Genomic DNA, 19215 nt, shown 5'->3' with positions numbered 1-19215 from the left:
TTGGATCCCCTCCTCCATGACGACTCTAGAACTTGCAGATAAGCAAACATGAGTGTTACACAGTGGCAATGACTCTTGACAAGTGGCAGCAACTCCTGTGTGTTACAGAAAATTCTGCGGGTTTACCAGAAAAGATGAAACTATCTGTTGCCTCAGCTATTACTCTCCTCCCCACAAATCCCCCAAGTCTATACCCAGTACTATAAGTCATCATGGAGAGATCCACCCAGCTTCTGGAAAGTAATTTTTTTTACAGACAGCTTGGTGTGATCAGAAAGAATGTGAATTTCTGATATCTTCTTCCAGACACCTTCATTACACACTGAAGAAGAAAACTGCAATGCACATTGCTACTGTGCTGATAAAATGGGCTCCCTGATGCAGAACCAAGCATGCAAACAAAGTTGGCAGTCAAATTCGCATGGCAGAGCCCTCTACTATCTGAAAAAAATATTAACTCTTCTTGACTTGGATCCAAAGAATCAGTGAACTTCTTTTTGTACAATGGGGGTGTCCTCTCCCTCTTTCTGTTACTGCCTCAAATGCAACCAAAAAAATTATTCCCGAGGGTCAGAGAAGCTTCTAGAATGGCATGCTGTGTACAGAGGGAGAAATGGCATACTCCTTCATTCATTCACTCCAGCTTTTTATATGCTGCCTTTTCACTTTGGTGTTTCCACAACTAAAAAGTTAGTAAAATTATAATAAATCCAAATTTAAAAAAATAACCAGACCCGCAACAAATAAGAAACAGATAATAGAAATAATTAATGAAACAGAGACCAATAAAATAGTTAAATCAGCAAGTGCCTCATGCAAGGAGATATTTGGATAGGGCTCTTTAACTATAACATATTGAATCACATACAATGGTAGCCACACAAGTCATTTCTACTGTTGCCTTAGCAAGACTTCTTTCATGTCCTCTTTACCATTTCGCTAGTCACGTATCAACAGAGAAATACCCCCTCCTATCTTTACAATTAGTAGCAAGCAGGTTTCAATATCAGGGCTAGATTTTTACCTTCCGTGCTGGTTTTTTTAATTTCTTCCACTCTAATTAACTTCTTTCTCACTCTGCGTGTTGAGTTAACCAGTTTGTGCAGTCTCTTAAACTTCACAGATTCTTCGGATTCATCATCTGACTGCTCTCTTGACTGGCAAAGAAACAAAAGAAAATGTTAATCAAGGAATCATCCCTTAGCTCAGTCACTTTCAAGCCAATGCAGCCCCAGGCTTACTGCACTCTGACAAGGAAAACTCTGTAACTTAAAACTGTTATGCTCAAAGCCCAGGTTGGTCTCTGCCTCTCAGACACACACTCACACACATAAAATTACCAACTACTTTAAAAAGAGCAGAACATACCATTTTGACGTCTAAATTAGCGCAAGGTAAAGTCTCAGGAACCAAAATGTGTTCCTGCCCTGGTCCTCCTCGCCTCTCATTGTGTAATAATAGCTACTTCCACATTGTCTCTGAACACATTTCAGGCAGGACTCTTTTAGCCATGCTAGTTAAGCGCCTGTGGTTTGGGTCAGGCGCTGGTCTTGTCCGCCTTGGTGGAACTTGACGTTTAAAAATCCGGTTATAAACAGCTTCTCCAAAAGGAGCTGAAACTCTATCATTGACTACTTTTTTCCAGGCTTCTAAATCAAAAACAGCGGCAGCAAAAATGAAGAGAGAGAAAAAAGGGGAAGGGAAGGGGAAAGGAAAGAGATCTTCTCTGACTTCTTTTACTAGCTACACGGAGCCACAAAATAATCTTCTCCTTCCCAGAGCTTCTCATTCTGAAGATTCTCAAGACTGGCGTTAAGATGGACACAGCATTCCTCCAGAACTGACCAAAGGAAAACTCTGACCTTTACAGGCTCTCAGTATAGTCCATATTCCCCAACATCCCATTTTGTTTCACATCTGATGCAGTAAGCTCCGTTCCAGCTGTTTTCCCTCAAGTATCAAACATTACAGAGACCAGAGGAATCCACCCTCTCCAGCAGCAGTGACACCACAAGCTGAAACAATCCATTCCTTGTGAACCAAATCAGAGCTCCCATTTTCAAGACAGATCCAATGCTCAATACGTTACTTCCTCTCTTTGACCATTAGATTTTGTGTGTGAGAGTGGAAGGGGGGAGAGGAAAAAGTATGGGCCTCTCTTTGCTTTTACAGTACAGAACTGCCACTGTACACAATGCATTCCAAGGAGCAGGGAAGATTCCAGCTGGAAAGTTAAGACAACTGGACCCCTCACTTTGCCTTATGTGCAGCCCAGATCAATTCATCACATTTCCAACATCCAGCTTAGAAACCTCAAGAGCAACTTCCTGTGAGTGAACTTCAGGTCATTTGAGTTTCTATGTTGGAATGCACCATTATATTCTGGTCCTGTTTTAAGCCTGACAGAATGGGCTTTATTTAACAATGACTTCTATAAAATGCAAGAGTGTCAAGCTAACTATGTAGGCCAGGGCAAGAGCTCAACTAGCACTTGGAACATCTGCTGTCTCGTTGAGTTACAGAGTAGACCAGTTTTGTTTTTGTTCTGTTTTGAAATCTAACACAAATGATGTACCTGCAGAGATCTGTCATTGCGGCCCAATTCTAGCCGAACCTTGCAATGACACAACTTGCACTCCGTCAGTGCAGGGACTGGGCTGCTGGCTCGGCAGCTGCTATGATGGATAATGGACCAGGGACTCCAATGCAAACAGCTGGTAGCCCCACATGCACCAAGAGTACACCGCTAGAGCAGGTAGCTCAATAGAGGAACCATTCTGGGGGAGGATAGGGAACAGCCAGGAACATCGAGCAACCTCCACATAATAACCAGATCTAGATAAAGGCTCACTTTATCCATTGAGCAAAAGCGTCTCCATGTGGTGGCAGAATGACGGGGTACATGGGGATTCCACAGTGCATAAGACATGCCTGGGAACTCTGTGGATAGAGCCATCTGTGAATGAACTTTGTTCCTAAGAAAGAGACAATCCGATTTGTAATTCAGAGGGAAAAGATGTACTTGGGATTGGGCAAAATGCACTGGCCACATATTTCCTTACACTCATGTAGAACTCGTGAAAAGACACACAACTATTCTTCTACCGTGTGGAGAAAATCTCTGTCTGGGTGAACTTGTGAAAGAAAGGAACACCATTACAAATAACAAGAGGCAGATGGTCTACTTGTGCAATTGCGCAACACAGGGAGTCAATTTAATAATGAAGCCAATCAGTATGTACATCGCTCTGTAGCTATGCTTTACCCAGATATGAAGAGGGGCTTGTAGTGATCCTAGTTAAACAAAGATGGCATTGCAGATAATTATCAGATATAAAAGCTGTGATCTCTAAGTGAAGAAATATGGTACATTAAACCATCATCATTCAGGATGAAGAAAAGGGAACCATTTTGCAGTAAACTCTATACAGAAATTACCTGAAACCATATCCAAAAAATATCTGGATAAATTATGTTTAAAAGACAATGACTATTTTCTTTAAAATCCTGTTCCTCTCTTGTATGCTCATAATTTTGATGACAGAGGAACACATCAACATAAGGAAAACAGTCAGCACACTATTCTTGAAGTTATACTAACAGCTCAATCCTGTGCTCCAAGAGTGCTGGCGCTGCGGCTGCAGTGCAAAGCACTTTTCGACACCCAGGGAGTAAGAGGCACTGTTGGGAAGGCCTGCACCATCTTGCAGGCACCATATCCTGCCTCACTGCTGGTTGGAGGAGGAGTGGGGGAGAGTGGCATGCAGGTCAGGAGGAGGGTTTGAGGTTGGGGGAGGGCAGGGAGGGAGCAGCTCAGGCCCGGCAGAAGGGTGGGGATGGTGGAGGAGGCCTCTGCCATATCATAACCCCCATACTGAGCCTGAAGCCCACAGTTCTATGCCAGGGACTAAGCTGGCACAGACCCAAGAAGCCCCAGTGTGCAGGTTGGCGCTCAACAGGGGGTAAGGAAACAAATATTCCCTTACCCTGATGAGACCTTTCACCTGTTCAATTACAGTGCTGGATATAGCACTGGCCCAGCAGTCCTGCTTCAACAGCATTGGACAGGATTGGGCTGTTGTTGGCAACCTTCAGTCTCGGAGTATTGAAGTATTGTGCTCTGGATGGTGGTTCTGGCACAGTTACAGTCTATTGGGCTGTAACTTGTGGCAAAGCTCCAAATATAGAGTATAGTATAGCATGTCCTCTGTAGATCTAAAATGTGAACTGTAGAACTGATAAACAATGCAGCATTTGCTCTACCACCTGCAAAATAAATAGGATAGTTCAACAAATAGTAATTAATGATATGACATAAGTTTTTATCTAACAAGGAGTTCTTTTGAATTTTTCTTTTTTAATTAAAAATGCCAAATGAGTGCAATTGCAATATTCTGATGTGATGGATTTACTTTGGGGTACAGATAATTTCTCACACACACTCAAGAGTATATTCTTTCAGCATCAAAAATCTGAGATTTGGAAAACATTGTATACTTCTGCATTGCAAACAAGAATATTATAAATAATGACATACAGACACCCCTAATTTGTTGTAGTATACTATATCCGTATATGTAGATACATTCTTCAAGGTTCGTGTTGTGGCAGTTACAGGAAATGTACAATATGTATCCTATGTTAAGTGATTCTCTCCTGTGAAAGGTCCTTCCTTAGTGAGAGAAAAGGAGCATTTTCCTGCATACTGCACTGTAGGTATCCCACTCAGAGGTCAAAGACCTTGGAATATGACAGCTCTTAAGTGCTTTACCTCTGCATGCACATAGCTATTCTGTTCCAATACATTTCATCATAGCTAATAACTCTGTGCCCAAAACAAGAGTCTTCTAATATGCACAGACATCTCCTCTTCAAGTAGTTCTATGAAAACTTCTTAGATAGCCTGATGAATAAACACACACGGATATACAACACAGTAAACAGGAACAGCCTGATTCTCATCCATGCAGCTACAAGCTCCCCCCCTCCACTCAAAAAAGCCCCTAATGGCTGAAGTCTTAATTATTTTGGCTAATGCTGGATGCAGAAATTCTGTAGTGAATGCCTAAGTGTTTCATTTCTAGTTTCCATAGCAACATTACATCATATTGCAGACAGCTGGCTCCACAGTTCTAAACCATAACAAATTGACCAAGTCAGTTCAGAAAACTATACTTGCTTTAAAGAGATAGCACACCAGAACGCTGCCAAAAGAATACATCAAGACCAATGGGGCCCATTTTCTTGGCATGTGTGCTAAGGCGGGGTCTCTTTCTCAGCTTCTCTTGGAACAAGTGCATCTCTGACACATCAGCAATGTTCTAATACTGGGGGAAAAGTGGGCCAGCTTGGGTCATTCTATTCCACAACTGCACAATGGACCACAGGGGAACAGGAACAACAGCATCTGCAGTTATGAAGAACTGCATCCAGTAAACTGAAGCAACCTTTCATCAGATGGTCAGCAAACTATAAAGCCAAGCTGTTACTGTTGCTCTTACTCTGTTCTTCCAACAAAAACAAGTGTGACTATAAGTCAGCATTGCCCCTGCGCCTAATGCTTCCACTCTGAAGTTGCAAATCCTTCCATTATTGCTTCTTGCACCAAATCCAACCATTTCCTATCATGTCTCAACCACAGCTCATTTCCAATACTGGGAAGAAACAGAACATTTTACTCAAGCAGAAGATCCATTTGTATCTGTTCTTATCTTTTTTGGTGGTGGTTTGCTTTCCAAATATGTCAGGTACCTCCATAACATAAAAGCCTGTTCCAGGTAAATTCACATTTTAACACTCCAAGGGCCCTATCCTATCCCACTTCACAACAGTCCACACCCCAAGTTCATTCTCCACTGTCACCAAGGTACGGAGTTTGTTTCTGCAGACAAACACTGTATACGGGGCAGGTTTTCAGAGTGCAGTAGTGCTGGGGCAAGGTCTGCCAGCGTGGATTACCTGCTCCTTTCATCTGTTCCTCTACATGTTTTTAATAATGCTTACAAAGGACAAATGTCTAAACTGAAAGCTGATCCAGCAGAGCAGCATGTCTCACTACAACAAGCACAGCATTTGCATAAAGTGAGGCAAATCTGCCTTGTTATGTTCTACAACTACAGCAATACCAACCCGTATCAACCAGCAATAGCAACCCAAACCCCCTACTATGCTAGCAGTAGTTACATATATTCATAACTATTTGCTATGGCTATGCCAAAGGAGTTGGTTCATTGTTGACAGAAAGTCCTGGGAGGCAGCCCATTGGAACACCATCCTAACTTCATTCCCAATATACCAGTGGGAATTTGGAGGGAGCTTTACTCCCTCAGTCATGGCAGGCGAGGGGCAAGGGCAGGAAATGATCTCCAGGATTGTGTCCCTAAGGGGGGGGTGAAGGGGGGATGCTTTCACTTACTTGTCATAGTAAGGGTTGCAGAAGGTGCGGGAAGCCCAGCACAGCCCTCCACAGGGCTCCCCGAGGCTTGGAATCTTGACATGGAGCGATCGCAAAGCACTTCCTGTTTGCAGAAGGTGCACTGCGATCACTTTGTCTCATGTTTTCAAGCCTCAGGGAGCCCTGCGGAGGGCTGCGCTGGGCTCCCCGCACCTCATGCAGCCTCCAGCAGCCTTTACTGTGACAAGTAAGTAAAAGCACCCCCTTCGCCCTCCTTATGGGCACAATCCTGGGGATCGCTTCCCTGCCTCTCCTCTTCCCTCGCCCCTTAAAGGGATGGGGAAGTGTTACACGATCTGATGGGTCGTGAGCCACCAGTTTGAGAACCACTGCATTAAAGCATATTATGTTTCCATCTGTTTGTGGATCACTGCAGTGTGCCATGGTGCGATGCAAGCTTTGCAGAAGTGTAGCTCATGCTAAATGGCAACAGAGACATCTGGGATGATGTCAGCTCCAAGTGATGCTAACTCAGTGAGAACTGACAGTTTCCTAGCTGTCAATCAATGAGAGCTGGTGACAGCTGGAGAATGTCATCAACCCTTTAAAAGGGTTCTGAGAAAATCTGTTATCTGATAGGAGGCACAGAGAAGAAGAAAGGCGAGTAGAAAAAGAGGAAGAAGATGATGGAGAAGAAGAGTGAAAAGACAAGGGGGAAAGAGGGAAAGGAGAGGTGAAGAAAGAGGTAAAAAAGGTAGAAGGAGAAGGCAGAAGGAAAGTCAAAATTAAAAAAGGACAGAGGAAGGCACAAAAGGAGGAGGAGGTTTGGAAAAAGGACAGGGGAGAGGCCAAGGAAAGGTCAAGTACCAAGGATGCACCCATGAAGTTCCTCAGTGACATGAAGATTTACTCGGGGGGGGGGGGCGGAGACCGGAGAAAGAAAGGAGCTTAGTGCTGGTGGTCAGAGGTGCACCCACTGGAGTCAGTTTGGCAGGGTTTGGTGAGAGCTGTATCCTGAAAAGAAAACCCAAGGGCTGCCTCCCTACACATGCTCCTGCAGAACTTGACAGACCTGGTGGAGAAGGAACTGGAAGCCCATCTAGCTTGCCAGGTGAACTGGAACTTGAGTTACCTTCACTTGCCCCCAAATATTGGTCCATACTGTACATTCAACTGACTAGTCACATAACGATTACCAAGAGTGATGGAAGTGCTGGGGAGCAGGCTGAAGACAACCGCCCTTTTTATGAGTTGTCCATTCTGGGCAGGGAACTTATTTATTTTAAACAAACACTGAAATACAGCCATATTATCTAGCCCTGTCCTTGAAAATGTCCCACTTGCATCCAAAGGATGGTACTCTTCCATTGGGATAAGGGGGAAGCAGGGCGTGCTGCCATACAGATACAAATTTAAACCCTTGCAAGTTACAGTAGAGGTGGTGATGCATTACTCTGCTGGTTAGTACAACATCCTGGGCAATGAAATATAATGATCTGTCAGCTTTGTGACTATTGTGCCTCATCCTAAGCACTTATTTGCCTGTTTATGCGGTGCCAGGACTTGCTTGTTGGTAATGTTTGTTGTCTGCACCCAGCCTTCCTCAGCTAAGTATCAGAGCCAGAGAGTATTCCAGAGGTGTATATTTTGGAATAAATTCAGACAACTCCAAAGCCCAATACCACAAGCTACTTTATCCATTCTTGGATTTCCAAGTGTATTGAAAAAGCTAGTGGAAATGTCATTCTTATATTGGTACATTCATTCATTTATGGAGCATGAGCCCTTAAGCAAAACAATACTGGAGAACTATTGTAAAATCAATGAATGAAATAATAGTTTATGAGATCCAAGTGGACCCTGTTTTGTTTTTGCTAACCTATGTTTCTCATATAACTATAATTAATATAGAAATGGTTCTTTGTGTGACTGCAACAGGCAGGATTTTGTATGTCAAATGCTGGAAAGAAGAAAAAATGCCATAATTTAAGGAATCAATAAGAAAACTATGGAATGTAGAAGTCATGTCAAAAATAATGAGGTTTGTTTCTGAAAAATAAGGCAGACAACAATCGGACACTTTCTCCCGAAACTGGCAAGGTTTTCTTGTTTAAAAGAAAATGCGATGTGGATTTTGCTTTTTAAAGAAATGTTTGCTCTATGTTACTGTAGAATAAACAACAAAAAAGCCATTCATTTAAATGGCTTTGTCATTTGCATTGCTGCCTCTTTCCTCTGAAACGAGGTTTCTGTGGACAAAACAGGGAATCCAAAAAGGGAAACATGGATTTTATTAAAAATCTAACCTGGGCAATTTCAGAAACCGAAATGTAGCAAAAGAACTGGGAAAAACCAGGAAACAGTACAAGAGAGAAGCTTTGCATGCTCTGAGATAGTTAAATATAGCCACAAGAGACTTCCCTTCCATCCCCTCACAAGATGGGAAGCACATCCTCTGCATATTATGCCACAGGATTTATGACTTACCAGTTTTGGCATTTAGCCTGTCCAACACTATATTCTGAATAATCCTCCCTCAAGCGTTGCCTTGAGTGAAAAAGCTTTTTCTCAGCTTTGAAATTCAAAATTGTAGGCTGAAGCATTTCTCCTTAAGAATTACATTGGAATTCTATCCCTTCCACAAAATGTCTGTTTTTGGAAGTTGCATTACCAGACACAAGATTGACTCTACTATCCACTACTTGGTATGTGGGGGTGGGAGAAGAGAGAAAGAAAATCAAAGCACAATCAATTGGCTGCTTTCTGCTCATTATCTCTCCCCGCACCCTGTGATCCTTGCTAGCTGCATAGTTTACAAGAAAGGCAGAAGTCATAAGCTCTAAGAAAATCTATTTGCCACAAGGGGGAAAAAAGAGAGTGTTGTACATGGGAAACAATCCCTGGTTTCACTGACAGAGGCTTTCTGACCTCTTGCTGGCCCCCAGTTCCTTAATTATTGTCAATGGAATTTCAGTGAAAGAAAAATGGGGAAAAGCAGGAGGGGGTGAACCATCAAACACGGCTGCCACCACTCCAAGGGGAAGCTGTAGCAATACAACCCTCCCACGTATTTTTAAAAATTCTGTTGAAAGCAAATAAACATTGAGAGATACTTTGAAGGATCACCAGACATTTTGTGAAGGTTTCATTTCATATACATGCCACTTTCAGCTACGTGCTTCTCCTGTTGATCTTTAAAACATAGTTTTAAGGTTTTAGAGCCCAGGTTTTGACAAACAAAACCCTGAACACATTCAGCCCAACAAACTTAAGAGATTGCAGTGCCCTGGGTCCAGGCTATCTGAAGGATTGCCTTCTTGTTTTCAGACCTGTCCATTGCTACGTTTTCATCAGAAGCCCCACTCAGGATCTTCCTGCTGTCAGAAGATTAGGTGGTGACAACTGGGGATATGATCTTTTCTGTGGTAGTGCTCTTCCTAGAAAAGTCTGTCTTACATGTACATGCATGTTTCTTAGACATCGCAGCAATTTATGCCTAACTTTTTCAAACGAAATTGGGCTCTCAGGGAGCCTTACAACATGATATCCTTCACAACATCTCTTCCAATGCAATTTATGTGTGCACACACATGCCTTTGTTGGACACAGGAAGATCATCTGCATAACCAGTACATGCTTTTGTACTGATGGACTGACAATTATTTCAGAAAATTACTTCCAAGTCAGGGGCCAAGACTCTGGGAACAAAAGAAGGATGCATGCAGTAAATACAAGGTGTACTTGTTGCTCCTCCTCTTGATGGGCAGGCGGATGGAAGAGTGCCCTCCACTCAGGGCTGGATCTTCCCTCTTTATGTATGCCTCCTCTAGGGCTGAGGCAGAGTCCTGAGCCTCAGAATCTGAGCGGGGGGGGGGGGTAGTTCGAGCACTCTGCTGCCTCCTCTACCTCCTGGGACATCTCTTCTTGGGTCCTACGGGTCCCAAGAGAGCCAACAGCAAGCTTAGCTCTTGGGCAGCTACTTCTCCTCAATGGCCTGGCCTTGGCCTTTTGAATCATTGGTGTAGTGGGGCCTTCCCTCTCCTCCCTGCTCCACCTCCCTTTACTCCGTCACTCCTTCCTTTCTTTATGATCTTGGAGCTCAGTCCCCGATCCCTCCCGGGGGGGGGGGGGGAGAGGATTCATCTTTTGGCCAGTCATCTGGCTGGCTAGACTGACCAGTTCCTGGAGCTGCCCCAGGAACAGACCCCAGAACCATGCCTTTGTCTGTGGATAAGCCAGCAGCTCACAGACTGCACTTGCCGTGGACAATTCCTCACCACTGGCCCAGGCCTCATGAGCAGCTGCATGAGGCTGAGAGGTGTAGTACACCATGGCCTGAGCCTCCGCACTAAAGGGCAAGTGGGCAGCCAGCTCCAATGATTGCAGTAGTGGCTGCAGTTGCTCCTTGCTCCACGTGCAGCATCACAGCAGGTGTCCACAGAGATTGGATGTGCCTGCATATGTACACAAGGCAAAGTCAATTCAGGGAAAGGACAAGTGTCCTCTTGTTACTCGAACTAGAGAGCAAACCTTCTCTGGAGGATTTTGTACATGACCTAATGCTGTCCAGGTTGCTTAACTTGTAATCTGCTGCTTTAGTGAGAATGTATTGATGGTACAGACCCGTATCCCCCCCACACACATTAGTCAGGTTTAAGGCTTGAGTCCTGATAATTGACAGTTCCTTGTTTTGGTGGGCTTTAACTTTCCCATCCACTGCTTCTCAACTTTAAAGCTCATTTTAGGATGTTCTTTTTGCTTTCTTTACTTAAAACTCTTCTACTTTGCCTTCCTATTCTCTCACAGCAGCTTGTTTGGGGCTTCCTAAAGATCATCTCATCTCATGGAAAAGCTAAGCATGGCCATCCAAGCTGACCATTTTTGCTTAGTCTTTGTTCCCCAAAGAAGCCCACAAATTTCTAAGGCAAAGCTACATAGGCTAACATGCAAAAAAAGTCTTCCTACAAACAGTAGGACAACTCAATAACTAGTTTTAAATTTTTTTGCCCCTAATTTGCTTAATTTGATCACATCATACAAGTTCAATGGAAATTTGTGATCCATCATAACAACTTTCCACAGGTGTCCATAAGAAACTGGAGCAGGTTTCACAGGAAATAAAGCTTACTTTATTCAAAAGCATAGAAACTAATGAAGGAATGATGCTTTGATATAGCATAGCTAAACACAACCAGGCTATGTAATTAATAGTGCATAACGGTATGCAGAGTGAGAATGTGATAATTGGAAAGATATTCAATCTTGCACAGAAGATTACATCCCTAGTGTTTCAGGAAGTTTTACAGAAGGAAAAATCTGTTTGCCACTTTGTAGTATAAATACAACTTTGAAACAGTGGAGTCAACTAATGATCGCCCAAAATCTGGATGTTTGAGACATTATACTAATTATGGAGAAATAACCAGAATGCTTCAGGCCACATTACATATTAACCAGTGACAAACTGCCTGGTGAAATTAATAGGAAGTCCCTATTCTACATTTAAGATGGAGTTATAATGTGAGTTTCTTCCCAGGAGGTATCTCTCAATATTGAAATAATTGCTAAAGTATTTCAAAAAAGGTTAACCATCCATAGGTGTTTTCAGTTATTAAAAGGATTGAATCATGGGTGCAATTTGAGCAGAAGAAATTATGCATCTCAGCAGAGAAGAACAGGTTCCTTGTTTTAGGGGTAGCTGCGTAGTTTGTTATTATCACAGAAATGTATTACCGCAGTCACTTGCCCATAAGTCGATTCCACAGATAAGTCGAGGGCAGGTTTTGAGCAAAATCATGGAATTTTCTATGACCCTCAGATAAGTCGGGGGTTAAACTTAGGGGAGTGTCTGACTATAGTTTTGTCTGATTTTACCCCTGAAAAATAACCTACCACTAATTGTTACCTAAGAACTGTAGTCTCTAATTTATTAAAAACATAGTAAAAGATCATAAGATACATTTTGATTCTTTTTAAATTCTGGTCTTCACCACCGTTTTGTAAACACTATCAGAGTAAGTGCACTGTAAACTACATACCAGTAAAACAGTGGTTCCCAACCTGGTATTCATGTACTCCCAGAGATACTCAATAGGACCTTTAGGCATACTTGAAAAAGAATGGAATAATGGCAAAAAAGGCAGGTTGTGACCAGCAAGGCAGGAAGGGAGGCAGCTAGTTGGCTGTGAAAGCCCCACCAATAGCTAATTTTTGGTCATCAATTCACGTATGAACCAGTGATTGAAAACCAGCACAGTAAAAAAATTGAAACATAATATGGAAAGTGATCAATCACCCAGAATTTCTCAGCACACTTCTGGTGCAAAACAGTGCAAAGGCAGAGTCTTCTGTTCTTCAAACAGATAAAAAGAGAAAACTGATGAATACATGAAGTCTGGGTTTTCATAGAGAGGAGATGAGGGCTTGTATTATTACAAACATTTTGCTAATATGAAGGGTACAATTTATTATTGCCAAGGGATATGCAAGTGAAAAAGGTTAGGAACCACTATAGGAGATCCATGAATCAAATCCACCTTTAAGGTGTCTGGTATGTTAAGCCAGAAGCTCTACATATAACATACAACCCATAACACTTAACTGAGTGTGCAATTCAATTCCCAGCAGAGAGATGCAGCTGCATATATTTGCAATCTTTTTACTCAGAAGTAGACCCACTGCTTTCCATGGGAGTTATTCTTAAATAATGGTGCACTGAATTGTAGCCTGTGACTTTATTTCAAATGGAAGGAGGATCCCATCCTGGTATTGAAAAAAAGAGACCTCTGCCAAATGCATGCATTTGCAAAAAGGAAGCAGGTCGCAGGAGAATAAGAGGTTAACTTTGGCTGGAATTTCCAAGGAAAGTTACTATAGAAACAAATGACCTTTAGCCAGAACCAAATCCAAAACCAAAAAACCCTGAGGTTTAGCAAGAACCTAAACTTTTCAGAGTGGAAAGTCTCTGCCCTCTGATTGACCCAGAGATAAGGCGAATTGGAGCTTGATTACTTGGCAAAAATTTTAGGTACTATAGGTGAGTATCTATGGTATTCACTTTTCTCTTGTCAATTGCATGGACAATGTATAATGTATTATTCACCTTTCTTGACATCCTAAGTAATATACAATATAAAAACTAAAAACAATGCATCACTTCTTTTCCTTTCCCTGACTGGTACAGGTTGGGGAAAGGGAGAGGAGCAATGCCCTTGCAATGCTGAGGAAGGGGCACCTAAACAGCCTTCTACTCTCCCTATCCATGGATGGGTTTCTTCAGAGGTCCCTGTAACACTGCGGGAGCTACTCAGGAAACACTGCAAACGGGAAGGGCGGCACATGACACTGATGGCTGAAGTGGCATAGTTGAGCAACTCCTGCTGCCACTGCATTTATTGGGGATCATGAAGAGTCTGTCACAGTTGGGCCACTCAGAAGTCTTGAGCCTTGGCCAGAGACACACCCACATGCACGCAGAGTATTTTACAGGATGATCCCATTATGAAGGCTTTTCAACCTCTTCATAAATGACCTGGAGACAGGGGTGAGCAAAGTTTGCAAAGTTTGCAGATGACAACAAACTTTTCCGAGTGGTGAAGACCAGAAGTGATTGTGAGGAGTTCCAGAAGGATCTCTCCAGACTGGCAGAATGGGCAGCAAAATGGCAGATGCGCTTCAATGTCAGTAAGTGTAAGGTCATGCACATTGGGGCAAAAAATCAAAACTTTAGATATAGGCTGATGGGTTCTGAGCTGTCTGTGACAGATCAGGAGAGAGATCTTGGGGGGGGGGGGTGTGGACAGGTCGATGAAAGTGTCGACCCAATGTGCGGTGGCAGTGAAGAAGGCCAATTCTATGCTTAGGATCATTAGAAAAGGTATTGAGAACAAAACGGCTAATATTATAGTGCCGTTGTACAAATCTATGGTAAGGCCACACCTGGAGTATTGTGTCCAGTTCTGGTCGCCACATCTCAAAAAAGACATAGTGGAAATGGAAAAGGTGCAAAAGAGAGCGACTAAGATGATTACGGAGCTGGGGCACCTTCCTTATGAGGAAAGGCTACGGTGTTTGGGCCTCTTCAGCCTAGAAAAGAGACGCCTGGGGGGGACATGATTTAGACATACAAAATTATGCAGGGGATGGACAGAGTGGATAAGGAGATGCTCTTTACACTCTCACATAACACCAGAACCAGGGGACATCCCCTAAAATTGAGTGTTGGGAGAGTTAGAACAGACAAGAGAAAATATTTCTTTACTCAGCGTGTGGTTGGTCTGTGGAACTCCTTGCCACAGGATGTGGTGACGGCATCTGGCCTGGACGCCATTAAAAGGGAATTGGACAAGTTTCTGGAGGAAAAATCCATTACGGGGTACAAGCCATGATGTGTATGCGCAACCTCCTGATTTTAGAAATGGGCTATGTCAGAATGCCAGATGCAAGGGAGGGCACCAGGATGAGGTCTCTTGTTATCTGGTGTGCTCCCTGGGGCATTTGGTGGGCCGCTGTGAGATACAGGAAGCTGGACTAGATGGGCCTATGGCCTGATCCAGCGAGACTGTTCTTATGTTCTTAAGGCAATATGTATTTTACTTGTATACCATACTTCCTTTCGAAAGTTCAGAGTCGCTTAAATAGGTATCTCAGCAGTCTCTCATCCAGGCATTTGTTACACCTGCTTAGCTTCCACAATGCAAAAACAGTAGGTGCTCCCAAACTGCTCAGCTTACTTTACACTGATATATAACTATATATATACAGTATGTGTCTATACAGTATGTGTCATTCCCTTTATTCTACTTGATTTCATATTATTTGGCTACTTAGTTAATCTCCTTGATGTTTCCATTCTGTCTGTCCCATGATCCCTCAAAACCTCTATATTGTATAGTCGAGTATTATACTGTAAGCATGACTAGTTGGTTTATCTTGTCATAGGGACACAGAACTGTAACAAAGCTATTCATAACCAATCTCTGCTCATCACGTATGTCACTGTGGATTATCAGTTTCTGGATACTGTATCACAGTATAGATTGAGAATAGCACATTCCACATATGAAACCTGATAAATCCATGGAAGGATCCATAGGAAGAATGAGCAGCTGTCACATGTGAAGAATAAAAAGCGGAATTGCAAAACAATGTGTTCAGGTGGGATGAAGGCAATGTTAATAAAGCCTCAACATTCTGTTCAATAGCCTCATGTCTGGACCTCAGTTAAAGCAAGCTCTGCAGAAATATAAGGTGGATACAGCAGTCATTTCTAGTTCAGTGTTGGCTAGCATCTTTTTAAATTGCCATTTGACAAATTGGTGGCATAGTATCAAATAGGGCTTAACACAAGTAGATGCAAGTTTTTGAGGAACATCAGAGCCCAACTGCTTTGAATCTGGGCCATAATCTAGAACAGAGGTAGGGAAGCTACCTACCTATATTGCCACCATTGTTTCTCTATAGAGAAGATAGGGTCAGGTTAGAGCCTATATATAAGCAATGATTGCTGCAGCAGTCAGAGAGGAGGGCAGGAAATATTTTCAAGAATGGACTGCACTTGAAGTCTTATCCCACTGAAGCTCATTCCCTTTCCCCACAACTCATTCTGGTGATCATGTCATGGTCAGTTACTTCCGGATGGGAGGCCAGACAAAACGCAACACCAGTAAGAGGCTTGGAGTGGATGGTAGGGCTTTTTGAGTTGTGAAAAGTGCACGCTGGAGCTCTCCCTGCTGAGCTGAGCCTCCTACTGTTGCTTGTCACATTACATTGCTGGTCTCGCAGGGACCTCTCGCATACCACTGGACACCAGCTGAAGAAACACTGATGGTACAAGTACCACTAGCTGAGAAATGCTGATCTAATTTATTTAAGAGAGTTGTACCTCGCCTTTCCACCCTGCTTAAGGGTCCTCAAGGCAGCTTACAATATTTAAATATGCTAAAAACAGCGCTAAAAACACTTAAACAATTAAAATCACAAAAACAATAAAAACACAACTGGATCACAGATTAAAAGTTGTTTCATAAAAAAAGTGCTAGCCCCCTGATGTGAGCATTTAAAAGCTTCCCTAAATAAAAAGGCCTTGAGATCCCGCCAAAAGGATTCCAAAGAGGGAGCTGTTCTCAATTCCAGAAGGAGGGAATTCCACAGACGGGGTGCTACCACCGAGATGGCCCTACCCCCCTCACCTCTACTGGTGGTGGCACGGTTAGATGACCTGAGAGGATGGCTAGGGTTATATGAACCCTACATAAAGTTATATGGGTTATACATAGACATAGGGTTATATGGAAGGAGGTGGTCCATCACATACCCTGGACTCAAACCATATAGGGTTTCAAAAGTAAAAAACTTGCACTTTGAATTCAGCTTAGAAATGAACCGGAAGCCAGTGTAGTCGCTGAATCAACGGCCCAACAGAGTCTAACCAGTGAGCCCCAGCAACCACATGGGTAGCTGCATTCTGCACTAGCTGCAATTTCCAAACCGTCTTCAGAGGCAGCCCCAAGCAGAGCGCATTGAAGTAATCTAATCTAGATGTCACTAGGGCATGGGTCACTGTGGCCAGGTCTGAGCAACCCAGGTATGGTCGCAGCTGGCAAATCAGCTGAAGCTGAGCAAAGGCTCCCCGGCCACAGCTGCCACCTGGAAACCCAGGAGCAGCTGCAGATCCAGGAGCAGCTCCAAGCTGTGAACCTGCTCCTTCAAAGGGAGTGCAACCCCATTCAGAGCAGGCCAATAGTCCTATACCCAAGTCGTGGATTTCTGGACCAGGAGAACCTCTGTCTTCTCAGAATTTAATTTCAGCTTGTTCGCCAACTGCCCCCAACTGCCTCCAGCTCTCAACTGCCTCCAGACAACAATCCAGAACTCTGACTGACCCCTCAGAATCAGGAAGAAAGTAGAGAAAGAGCTGGGTGGCATAGCATACCAATGACACCCTATCCCTAACCTCTGGGTGACCTCTCCCAGTGGCTTCATGTAGATGTTGAACAGCATGGGGGATTGAATGAACCCTTGTGGCACTCCACACCTAAGACGCCAGGATGCTGAACAAGCATCCCCTAGCACCATCTTCTGGGATCTGTCAGCCAGGAAAGAGCAGAACCACCGCAAAACAGTGCCTTCAAGCCACAACTGAGCCAACCAATCCAGAAGGACACCATGATCAATGGTGTCGAAGGCCACTGAGAGGTCCAGCAGGACTAGCAGGGATGCACTTCCCCTGTCCATTCCCTGGCACAGATCCACCAAGGCAACAAAAGCAGTCTCTGCCCCAAACCCCGACCTGAAGCCAGACTGAAACAGATCTAGCTAATCAAATATCTTGCTGAAAGACTAGTGGGTTTTGCTATTCTATGGATCAGATAGATTCACCATGTCTGAAGCTGGAGAAATGTTTTTGTCTCAGGCCATGTTGGCTAGAGACTTGGGGGCTTTACAACCTTCCTGTGTAGAACAATTTTTTTCTGCAGACCCTTTCCTGTGGGGCACCTGCTCTCTGCTTATGACACACTGTGGTGTTATGTAGGTTGATCAGGGTCGCAGGCAGGCAGCTACTGGGTTAATGGACTATAGGATATTTGGAACTCTTCTGACTCTTACACTCTTGAAAACTTCAAGTGTAACATAACCTTTTTGAAAAGTCAGTAAATATATTTTATGACATCCCAGTTTTTCTGAAAAAGCAACATACACCTGTAAGCACTCATTGAGGAATTTAACTCTGCAAAAGACAACTGCTTTCAGCAATAAAATTCTCTTGCCAAACAAGCATTCAGATGCATCTGCAATTACACAGGGCAAGGGCAAAAGAGATGAGAACATGCAGGCCTGGTGTAGACGCATTAGCGTCATATCATAAGGGACAGACATGACTGGAATAGTAAAGTCATTAATAATAATGCATACTTCCTAAAGTATGACCTGGACATACAACAACAAGAAGATTAAATGCTAATTTGCATATATCTGGCATAAACCCAATACAGCTGCTGGTTTAGCATATTAAAAAGAAAGAATAAAGGGAACCTCCAAACCGAGCCTAGAATTAGCAGCATAGTGACAACCCCAAGGCAGCCTCACTACAGTCACAGGGGAGATGGCACCTTGACACTTTGGCCTTTGCTAATTGTTTTTGCATTTTAGCTCAGCGAGGGATTGAATGTCTCAATTTACCATTAGCAAAAGTGTAAATGACAAGAGGTTGAGAGAAAGGAACAAGATCAATACAAATTAAATCTTTCCAACACGACATGTCAAGAGCAGCAGTTTGTGTTTTTTTAATGGTGATGTTCAGCTGTATACACGCAAATCTGCTTAAAAAGAAAAACTCTGCAAAAAAGCACATACACACACAATGCACACACCTCCATAAAAATTTTATACATTAGAAACGATGGCAGTCGCCAATGGGGACCACTTTGTTTTTGTGGCAGTTGTCATTATATTTCTCACAATGCTCCAAACTGATGCTACATCTGGAGTATTATAGGAAAATAAAATGTTTTTCCAGTCTGATTCTTCAGACCAATACATGTTTTTCCAGACTTGGGAGGAAGAAGCTACAAAGAAAACCTTCACTGCCTGCCATGGTCATAGTTAGGGACAGAGTAAGGAAAAGTTTTAAAGAAAGAAAAAACCCAATGAACATGAACTGAGTAATAAAATGAAAACATCCTGTACAAATGAACAATGAAGAGAAAAATATTAACAAATAAATGCAGGGAAAAATTAATCAAGTCTTTAAAACAACAAAAATGAATAGGGCCTGAAATGAATTTTTTCTCCTCAAACCACCCCAGTTAATAACTCCTTTT

General features: G+C 43.0%; 1 protein-coding gene across 3 annotated transcripts in view; it reads right to left on the bottom strand.

Moving 5' to 3' along the window:
- SASH1 (SAM and SH3 domain containing 1) overlaps positions 1 to 19215 on the bottom strand; it is a 164336-nt gene that overhangs the window by 45597 nt on the left and 99524 nt on the right. For all 3 annotated transcript variants that reach the window (XM_066615509.1, XM_066615518.1, XM_066615526.1), the window contains one exon: positions 1025 to 1157. In XM_066615509.1, the coding sequence (XP_066471606.1) occupies positions 1025 to 1157 (133 nt within the window). The remainder of the gene's footprint in view (positions 1 to 1024; positions 1158 to 19215) is intronic.

This window comes from Tiliqua scincoides, chromosome 1 (assembly GCF_035046505.1).
Source record: "Tiliqua scincoides isolate rTilSci1 chromosome 1, rTilSci1.hap2, whole genome shotgun sequence".
NCBI classification, from domain to species: Eukaryota; Metazoa; Chordata; class Lepidosauria; order Squamata; family Scincidae; genus Tiliqua; species Tiliqua scincoides.
The sequence above is the reverse complement of the archived record's forward strand: the minus strand, read 5'-3'. Positions and strand labels throughout refer to the sequence as shown.